This window comes from Dasypus novemcinctus, chromosome 4 (assembly GCF_030445035.2).
Source record: "Dasypus novemcinctus isolate mDasNov1 chromosome 4, mDasNov1.1.hap2, whole genome shotgun sequence".
In the NCBI taxonomy this organism is placed as follows: Eukaryota; Metazoa; Chordata; class Mammalia; order Cingulata; family Dasypodidae; genus Dasypus; species Dasypus novemcinctus.
Genome location: NC_080676.1, coordinates 64,567,713 through 64,578,838, shown reverse-complemented (window position 1 = coordinate 64,578,838; position 11,126 = coordinate 64,567,713). Strand labels below are relative to the sequence as shown.

At 37.7% G+C, this 11,126-nt stretch overlaps 1 protein-coding gene across 1 annotated transcript in view; it reads right to left on the bottom strand.

The window, feature by feature from the left end:
- Window positions 1–6,471: 6,471 nt before the first annotated feature.
- TPRG1 (tumor protein p63 regulated 1) overlaps window positions 6,472–11,126 on the bottom strand; it is a 149,408-nt gene continuing 144,753 nt past the window's right edge. Inside the window, exon 6 of the mRNA XM_004469612.5 lies at window positions 6,472–10,842. Coding sequence (XP_004469669.1) covers window positions 10,648–10,842 — 195 coding nt within the window. The 3' untranslated portion in view covers window positions 6,472–10,647. The remainder of the gene's footprint in view (window positions 10,843–11,126) is intronic.

The window sequence follows — 11,126 nt, the reverse complement described above, 5'->3', positions numbered from 1 at the left end:
CCCTGGAGCACTTTAAAATCCAGGTTCCATAATATTTTGATATGCCCTCTGCCTGGAATCCCTCTATAATGAATTTACTTTAATCAGAGATTTATTGAGAATGACAGGAAGTGTCCTGGGTCGGGGTTTTGGATCAGGAACCTGTCCTCATTGTACAAGTACTTTATCACTATCTTCATTGGAATTTAGTAATGTAGAAATGTATATCTTGTGCACAGGAGCAGTTTCCCCAGTGCCAATCCATTTGGGTTATTTCCATTGTTGGTAACACAAGCAAAGCATTGATTATTACTCATTGGTGCTCTGTTTGTAGACTGCCTGTCTTCCAGGCAACCAAACCACTTAATCTCCCTTAATTTTACCAAATTCAATTCATTTTCTGAATACACATGTTTGTAAAATATGTCTGGATCACAGATTATTTACCCCATTTCACAAAAGGAGGGGACTCAATCAGTGATGAACTATTGACATCCAAACTACTCAGTACCCTCTCTGATATAATCTCTACTTAGAGCATTGCTGTGAGGATTAAATAAAATAAGGTATATGAAATATCATAGCCCAGGTGCCAGCACATAAGTGCTTAATAAATGTGGTTTAATGGTAGAGGATTCTTTACCCATAGGTAAGGATTTGCCAGATTGGCTTCATGAAGCACCCAGATGCCTGGAGGCATTTCTACAGTTCCTTGAAAGAAAATGTGGTCACAGCACACATGCTTCAACTTTTTCTGCTCCAACGTGCACCAAGAATTTTAAATCTGAGGAAGGAAACCAAACCAGTAATTTTTTTTTACAAACATTAGTAGTTAGGAAATCTTATTGAAGGCGGATTTCTGAAGTGATATGTCATCCAAAAACCTAATTAATTCTCAACTTTCTAATTCCCAGTTGCATGACCTTGGGCACGTCACTCTCTTTTTTTCTGCCTTGATTTCTTTATGTGCAGTAAAAAAAGGATACTAATAACCATATCAGACAATCACAAATAATATGTATGATAGAACTTTGTAATCTGAAGATTATTATAGACAATGATACCATTATTTTTGCACTGGCAATGTAAGATAGAGAACTAAAGAAAACTAAAGAAATGATAACTTAAGCTATACATTCCTCCTTCCACCATCCCAATGAATATGTTCCCTAGAATTATTAGATGTGTGCAAGCATGAAACATTTAATATGGTTTAGAACAGTGCTGAATTATAGTACATTTCCATCATCACAGAAAAATATCCTCCACCAAGCAATCTCATCCACTCCTAAAGTTTCAGCTACTACTTATTCTTAGATTACTTTCTGACCTTTATTCTAGACCCTGTCTCCTGAGCACCATACTTCTGCATCCACTTGCTGATTAAACAGGAATATTTTCACCTTAATGTCCCATCATCCTTCAAATTCTAGTTATCCAAATCTGAACACATTGTATTTCCTGTGAAAGTGTTTTTCTTCTTCCTATATTCCCTATGTTTACCATTGTAGTTGTCATCCACAGAGGTACTAGAGTCAGTTAGCTGTCTCTGCTGCTTGCAGTTCATGCTCACTGAGGCTGAGATGAGGGCGGAAGAGCTTTAGCTTGTCACCTTTTCCTAACAAGACTTTTCTGGACAGAGTATCTCCCAGGTCATCAGGTTCTAGTTATTCTAGGTGTGGTCTATACCTCTACTAACTGGATTCTGTTCTGAATCCAACAAGCTCCTTGATGCACTGAGCATCACTCAGTTGATCTTTACATTTTGTTCTGTTTTTCTCCTTATAAAATGTCATTACTCACTTTCTGTAGCTATGGAACAGTAGGAGTATTGTTATGTGTTTTTCATATAGACACAACAAAGTCTTTGGAGAATAAAAAAGGACTTTGGGGAAATAAATACTCTATTTCCACCTGTAGTTTGTCTGCTTCTCTGAACAAACAGACCACAAAAAGGCAATACTTACATGTACACTACTGAAATGGGTTGAAACCAAAGTGCCTAGGGCACCTGCATCATAACACATTTACTGATTTCCTAAGATACATAAAGACCTGTACTAGAGGAGAAATTGCGATACTTTCAAAAATATCACAGACAATTGGGGGAGAGATATTTAACAGTTATTTTTGTTTGTTTTGTTTTTTATTATGCTTTAAAGAAATTTTTTAAATATTTAGATTACATAAATGTTTACATTAAAAAAATGTAGGAGATTCCTATTTGCCCCACTCCCTACCACTCCCACACTTTGCTACATTAACAACATCCTTCATTAGTGTGGTTCCTTTGTTACAATTGATGAACACATATTGGAGCATTACCACTAAATGTGGGTTATAGTTTGCAATATAGTTCAAACTCTCTCCTACACAATTTTGTAAGTCATGACAAGATATATAATGTCCTATATCTGTCATTGCAATTTCATTCAGGACAATTGCAATGTCGTGAAAATGCCCCCATATTACACCTATTTTTTCCCTCTCCCTCCCCTCAGAAACTCTGATGGTCACTGCCTCTGCATCAATGATAAAAGTTCTTCCATTGCTAGAATAACAATAAGTCTGTAATAGAATAACAGTAAGTCTACTCAAGTCATCATTCATTCCCCAATCCAAAGGATTCTGAGATGGTGATACCCACTCTGCTTCTAATTGAAAGGGGGCTTATTTCCCATGGGGCAAATGGATGGGACTATCTTGCTTGCAGTTATAGACTCTCTGTGTTCCTGGGTTGGGTGTTGTCCATCATCATCTTGTTAGTTGTCCTGGGTGAGTCCAATGAACTGGAAAGTTGGTATTGGAACTCTGTTGAGATTCGGGGCCCACCTGGCTCATGAAAACCCCAATGATTTAAGTCTCTAGGACATAAGCCAATCAACTCCAGATTTAACTATAGGTTCATATAGTAGGGGCAGAAGAGCCAGGTACAGGGAAGCCACAACTGAGTCCAACTCTGTCACACTGGTGAGCATAAATTACAAAGGAGGGCTCACTGACAGGGCCCCAAATTCTTGAGCTGTCAGCCCTGCCTACAGTGTATGGATGTCTCCAGAGCCAGCAGGAGCCCCACTATTTGAGGCAATATTTACTGTGGCAGTCAATGAGATCCTGCTGAGATGTGCATAATCATAACCTCTGGAATGAGCTCCCACTCACTTTGAAGTCTCTTAGCCATATAATCTCATTTGTCTTTATCCTTTCCCCTTTTTGGTCAAGGTCTTTTCCTAGTTGCATTGCTAATTGTGCTTGGTAGTAATTCCTCAGTGCCAGGGAGGCTCATCCCCAGGAGTCACGTCCCATGCTGGGAGATAGTTGTTTTTAATACAAGGTAAGTGATGGATCCAGTAGAATCACCAGCTCAACATCTGTTTCAATCTGGTTCTAGTGTGCCTATTGTATCACAGAGGCCAGAATGCTAAAAATTACAATTCCAAGACTCCCTTGTAGCCAGATTGTGAATGTGATTAAATTCTGTCTAATCTCAGTCAAGAATCTTAACCTTTTGTTCTTTATTTTCCCCATTTCAAAATGGAGGTATTGGCATTAGTATTATGTTCTTCAGGGTGTTATTTAAGGATCCATTGATAAAGTGATTGGAAAGATCTTATCACACTGCCTGTTACCTAGTAAGCACTTGATAAATTTTTGCAGTTACTATTAATTAAGAGTAAGAAACAAAATGCTCTTCCCCTGCCCTGCTTCTGGATAAGTAAGGAGGAAGGGGACAAAATATGCCACATCCATTTTGCTGGTAGTAATCTAGCAGACTCTACATGAGTCTAGAACAAGCCATTCTAGTGAAGATTTCTGATCATTGCACTGTCGCTAAGGTGGTCTTATTCAAGTGCCTAGTATCGGAATCACAACTTCCTGTTTGCCCAGTTCCTGAGTATGGGCAAAGGTAATAATCCTTTGGTTGGCCAATTTTGCAGTTTTGTTTATGGTGTCACTTCTGGAATCCTAACCTAGAGTCTGTGTCTACAGCCTTTTTAATTATGTTGTATACAACTAATTTATTATATTAAAAGCCTCTGTGCTTAAAATAATGGAATGGTGTACTCTTAAGTTCACTTAGAGTAATCTATGCTAATTTGATCTCACTTGCTCCTTGAATGAGGTTACTAAAGCAGAGGAAACCTATATATTACATATAATAAAGTTGACTGTAAGTTTCATGTGAACAATTAGAATAATAGCACAAACTTGGTTTTCTTTAATAAAAGCATAATGGCAAATAAAGAAAAACTCCACTCTAAATCTGTACTAGTTAGCCCGTATTTGTACTGTCATGCCCAGTGCTGAATACATTTTAAAAGAAATTTAACCAAAAGAAATAGTCCACAAACAAAATATATATTTGATAGGTTTCTGGATATTGTATCACATGAATAATGGTTCTAGTAACTGGGATTTTGTGCAACAGTGAAACAAAACAAAACAAAAACAACTACCATCTCCACCTTGTTGGGAGAGGCACAATTGACTGCTTTTGTTTGAAGTGTGACCATAGGAAATCGGAAATTGACTTATTCTGAGTAACTTCAAAGGCAGATCAAGGACCAAATGCACAAATTTCCTGGGTGGAAGAATTTGGCACAATGTACAGTAAAACTTATTCACTGTAACTGCTTAGCAGTGGAATTAGAAAGTTAGGGGATCTCTCCCCTGGAATCTTGCAAAGACTGTCTCCATCTGCTGTGTGTATTTTGATTGAGGACATTCCCACACAAGGTTAAAAGACTGAACTAGATGAACTCAAATTTCCCTTTAAATTCCATATTCAGTGACTCCAGAAAGAGTGAGCATGGAATATAAAAGGAAGAAAGAGTCATTACTGGGATGTATAGGATAAGTGTAGTTGACAGGGATTTGAGAGACAAAGTGGTGGCTTAGAAAATTTGATCCCAAAGCATTCTCCATCCATAATGTAGCATCATGATCCCTCATATCTACCTTAAAAGACAAGAATTAATTAAATTGGCCTTACGAATTCCATCTGGCTTCACTGAAAAGAATGTCTGTGAGACGTTTACTAAGAACTTTTAAAAATTGAGTGCAAAATAGCACAGCAGATACAAGTTCTATGCTCAGAAGCAGCCTCATGACTTTGCTCCTCATATTTCACATTGGCTACAGCCCTGAAATGAAATACAGCTCACATTTTTTTTATTGGTTTTGAGGCTAAAGAAAGGGTTTAGCAGAGGATATCATAATTCCTCCTTGTGGCTACAGAATTATCTTAATGGGTGGCCACAATTGGGTGGAATAAGTATTGATCAAAGCTGAATTGGTCCTGGGCCTCAAATGGTGTTCTTACTTATCTTCCGAGGAACTGGTTGGTATCTGCAAAGAAATCAGGAGGCCTAGCCCCCTAATTGCCTTCAGAGCACATGGTGGGAGGTGCAGACCAAAGGTGAGTTTACACATCAGTGACTAAAGTTTCCTGCCACTAAGCATACGAGGTCACTCATGAGCAGCGTCCCTAAACCACAGCTACAGGATGTGGGCACAAGCCCTTGTATAATTGTTGGCTAAGAGCCAATGAGCATTCATCCTTCTGCAAATACTTGGGCTTTTTTTTTCTAACCTTTGAAAACCACAGGCATTAGTCTCTCTTTTTCTTCCCCTTGGCAAGAGACATCTTCTGTACTTCAACTTGGTCTCTTGTGTGTAAAGAATTTCCAAGGAGCTTTTAAGCTTGAATTTAATACTTTTGTCCTCCCCTCTCTTGCCCCACAAAATGCCAGGCAGAGGTAAAGACGCCTTACAAAATATCTGCTGGCTCCGCTGGCTTCCGCAGCTTTGTTTGGGCTGTTTGATCAGATAGGAAACTAGAGAGCTCTATGAGTGACCTTAGACTTTAAGAAAATACCGGTAATTTCTGGAAATTCCCCCCTAACAACTGTGACCTGTTGTTTTCCCATCTCAAAATTAATCTAGCAAGTATGATGCACTGATGTAGATGATATTTATGTCCCTGGGAAGAGATATTATACCGGAAAAAGCAGTAGGCAAGGAATAAGAAATTGGGAGATTTAGAGTTTAATTCCAGTATTGCCAAAAATTCACCAACTGCTTTTTTAGCAATTTCTTTCCAGATTCTAGCTTTTCCTTCATGTTCCATGAAATGAAAGCTTTGGATTAAATGCTTTTGCTGCTTTCTTAGCCCTGGGGTTCTGTGAGTTGAATTCCTCAGTGATACCTCAGCAAAGGTGAAATAAGAATAGGCCTGAAGGCAAAAGATCCAGAAGTAACCAACTCATGACTCTTCCCTCTTCTGCCTTAGAGGATGGCCAAAGCCCAGAACTCCAGAAAGGTCCAGTTGCCCTCTGGGAGGTCAGGCAAGGGCTTCCTGACTGCAACTCCTCTTGTAAATGTTAGGACATCCATCAGTCTTGCATCGTACACAAATGTTCCACCCCCTGGAATGGAAAACCAAGCTGAACCTATTTCAGTGCATATGAATTTTTTAATGAATATATGATATTTAATTTCTTTACCTTTTTATTGAAGTTTATCATTCATACGTGAACATACATAGCAGATGGTCATTACAGGTTCCAACTCAATAGAGGAACTTGCTATAGAACTGTACAAGATGCATCAGAAGACAGAGCAATCTGTCAGCAGAGAGGTTCAAGCATTTTTGAAAGGAAACTTACTGAGGATTTTCTGGTAGAATTTCCTATACTGGATAAAGATCATAAAGAAGTCTTCCAATCATGACACTTTTGTGATGATATGTTTTGTAGTTAATGTCTCTTGTGTCTGATCTTATTTCCCAATCAAACCTATGTTTTCCCTTTGGGAAATTTTAGTGATATAGTTCAGTTGATAGTTTGAAGGAAAAATCCAGGTGTATATGTGCATGTCCTGGTTTGTAACTACCTATTGAACTTAAGGTCAAAGAGACCAGGAGACACCATAAAGTAGCAAGTAAAAAAAAAGGTCAATATGTCCATAATGGACAAAAATATATTCCTGAAGATAATTAAATTTATTTTATTCCCTTGGATAGCATCCCATTTTCTTCTATAATAGTCACATCACATTTCAGGCACATACTCAATGTTTTTTATTTTAAAAATAATTTATCCTTTCATTGTGTCCTCATGAGATCTTTGTGAAGCAGGCAGAAGTGATATAATTGTCTCCATTTTAAATATGAGGAAATTAAACCTTAGGAAAGTTAAGACAATTTCCCAGGATCTCACATGTTTAAGCCCTTTCCAAAGGATAAAAGCCTAATTATTTGTTAGTGTATTAGTCAGCCAAACGTGTGATGCATAGTTCCAGAAATATGTTGGCTTTGGTAAAGGGTATTTATTTGGGGTAAAATCTTATAGTTACAAGGCCCTAAAGAGTCCAACTCAAGGTTGGGTTCTCACCAAAATCTATTGTCATGTATTGAAGCAAGATGGCAGGTGGTCTTTGCTTGTTCTTTTGGGTCTTAGCTGCTTAACCATTCTGTTTTCTTTGGCTGCAGACTATCAGGTGAATTCATCTTTTGCCAGAGCTGAAGAATCAAAGTTCTCTCCTCTTCCATGTCTTGGAGCTCTCTATCTTTTCTCATGTATCTTCTTCTGTATGTCTTCTTGACTAAGTGTACGTTTATAGAGCCCATCAAGGAGGTGGGGCCTCAACCCTGAGTCATGCCCTTCTGATGTGGTCAAATCAAAGTCCTAATCTTAACATAATTTAATCAACATCTCAGCTGAATCTAATATAGTCAAAGAGGATCACACTCAGAAAAACAGACCAGTTTACAAATATAATCTCTCTTTTTAGAATTCATAAATAATCTCAAACGCCACATAAGCAAAAATTATCTGGAAAATCATAAGATCTTTGGCTTTATGGGATTACAGCAATCATCTATCTAAAATTGATAAAACAGCAATCCTTTTCACATTGTTCACTTTATCTAGTCCCTTCTTGAACACTTCAAGCTATGGGGTGCTCCCTACTTCAAGAAGCAATCCATTCCATCTTTGGCCATATCTGATTGTCAGAAGTTTCTTCTTATCTTGAACTGCTACCCAAATTCTCAAATGCCTTCATCTTCTGGTTGTAATCCTGCATTCTAAATGCCACTTTCAGTTTATGGGACATCCCACATAACAGTCTTTGTGAAATGTGAAGACCGTTTTCATGTTCTCTTTGTTTGCTCTTCTCCATGTTAAGCAGTTCCAGTTCCATTAAATGCTTATCATATAGTAACAGATGGACTTCAGGGCTAAAAATCTTTTCTCCATCTTTTTGATTTTCTTCTATTGATGCTGCTGCATATGTGCCCTTTAGAAGGTGGTCTGACAACAGTTGCAGCTTAGAGTATGTCTTAGTTTTCTAGGGCTGCCATAACAAATTTCCACAAACTACATGGCTTAAACAACAGACATTTATTGTCTCACAGTTCTGAAGGCTAGAAGTCCAAAATCAAGGTGTCAGTAGGGCCATGCTCAATCTGATACCTGTAGGCAAGAATCCTTCCTTGCCTCCTCTATCTTCTGGTGTCTGCTGGAAATTCTTGGTGTTCCTTGGCTTCTAGATTCATTACTGCGATCTCCTCCATCTTTACATGGCCTTCTCCCTGGTGTTTCTCTGCATCTGTGGCCACATTTGTTTTACTTAAAGGATACCAGTCATATTGGATTAGGGCCTGCCCTCCTCCAGTTTGGCCTCATCTTAACTAATCCCATCTTTAAAGACCCTGTTTCCATATAATGTCACATACACAGGACCAGGGATTAGGACTTCAGCATATCTTTTTGGGGAACACAATTCAATACATAATAGGTTACAAGGGAAACCTAAGTACAGAAAGAAGTCAATTATCAGTCTGTTCCTTAAATGTTAACTCAAAAGAACGTACTGGACATTACAGAGACTTCTGCCAACAAATGCCACTTCTTGAGGCAAATGGGGGATTTTCGGGCAGCAGTATTATAATAATTTGCCAATTATGTCTGCTTCAAAATCACTGCCAAAACAATCCAACGACTTTTCATTCCACTACTGTTGACAGGACAGCTAAGGATTTCAACATTTCCTTTTACAGTCTGAATAGAAGTTCCCTGCCTTGGGGACTATAACAATATTTGACATAGGGGGAAAACATGAGGGTTGGGGCCTGGAAATGGGAAAGAGAGGGAGGGAGAGAAATACTATGGAAGTAAACAAAGACAAAGACAAAATAAAATGAAGGTTATTCAAGGTTTTTGGTTTTGAATGCCTGCATTAAATTGAACTTTGTATATGTATCCGAAGAAAAACTGTTAACATTAAAGCATGCTTTTGGAAGAAAAGATTTTGAAAAAAAACTCACTATAAAAAAATAACTGGAACTTTTAACTTGAATGTCAATCAAGTTCTCTCAACTTTGGGTCTTGACACAGGCCCAAACAACCTCATAACAATGTTTATCAGTTGTGTTCAACATTTTTTTAAAAAAGCTTCTTTTCAAAAGAAATAAAAACTAAATTAATAATTGTGAAGACAAGTATCTTAAAGAGATGAGAACAGATGAGATAATCTCTTGAGTTGTTCAAAATTAGACCTAAGCACAGGGAGAGACAAAGGGGAAATAAAGAAAAGAGCCATGGGAAAGAGTATAATTGAGCAGTATTTTTGAAACCAGGTTCCTCAAAACTCTCTGTAATCCATGCATATTCCGAAGGGGGAACTTCAGCAATCTAAAAGGGAGTTGGGCAGTAACATCCCTATCTCTACTTCAATCAACAGGGGCCCTACTTCCACTTGTTTTACAAATTGGGCTTCTGTAACAGATTTCTTGAGAAGAAAGGAGTCTGGTAATGAAAAAAAAAATCTTTTTTTTAAATTTTCAGTGCAAAATAAGCCATTGAAAGTTCTTGACCAGGGAGTGATATGATCAAATTGTGCTTTACTAATCTGGCAAACAAAGAAGAATCAACTTTAAGCTTCACATTTAGGCTCTAGGATAAAATGCTAAGCCACATACAGATGTGGAATTATATAGGCTATATTTGGTAAAAGATTTGAAGAAATCAAAACTGATGGATTTCAAGGATGAACAACAGAAACCATGGAAACACTACAGAGAAATCCGGGATTTTGAAGATGCTAAATGTGAAGGATGATTGGAACACTGATATGTAGATGATTAGCAGACAGAAGGACAAACAGAAGCTCAGAAAAAATGCTGAGTATGGGATTATGGATTTGGAGTCATCACCATAAAAATGGTATCTAAAATAATAGAGACAGTGAGACTCCAATAGAAGAGAAAATAAGGATTAGAGGGGTGAAGACCAAAACCTGGAAAATGCTTACATTTTAGAGAACAGATAGAATAAATATTTCCCCTTAGGGTCTGCCCTGAGTTTATGATCAAGCTCTCATTTATAAAACATTGTTTTATGAGCTCAGCAGTATTTATTTTCTGACTTTGAGGAAATTTGATCATTCTGATGTTAGGTCTCAAGTGGGTATCTCTCAATCCAATCAAGATTTTAGAGTTCCTGAGATACTAAATATTCAAAATCAGTAATATATTTAAAAGTAATTAATTGTTTTGTGTAAAAATGTCCAAATATATAGTGGACTAAATGGAATTTTCAACAAAGGTTGATCTTTTGAAGTTGTATTTATGCCACCCCCCCCACCCCCACCACCAAAAGACTCTCAAAAACCAATACTCCCCCGAGCAAGGGAGTAGCCAAGTTTGTTGCGATTTCCAATGAATGACATAAGGCCCGTGTAGGTCTTGATCAAAATAGGTTCAGATAACACCATCAGTCCTGTTCCTCTTCCAGATCCAGTGGAATTCTTTTGGGCATTGTGGATAGCTGGAACAAGGTTAGATGTGAACCCAGACAACTGAGAAAGAAAAGAAGGCACAGAGTTAGTGAGTATAGAGTAGGTTCAGAGGTCCACCCCCACCCCACAGCCAGTCCTCAAAGATATTGACCTCCTCCTGGGGTAGTATTTCTTCAGTTTTTTTCTTATGTCTTTAAAAAGAAATTGTTTCTGAGAATGGTTAATATTGCTTCTGCTAGTCTTTTCATAAATCAGTCTTTTAATAAATTATGTACACAATAAAATTATCTAGCTTGTTTGTTTTTGTCATTATCGATTCATAATTTGCATACATTAACATGTCA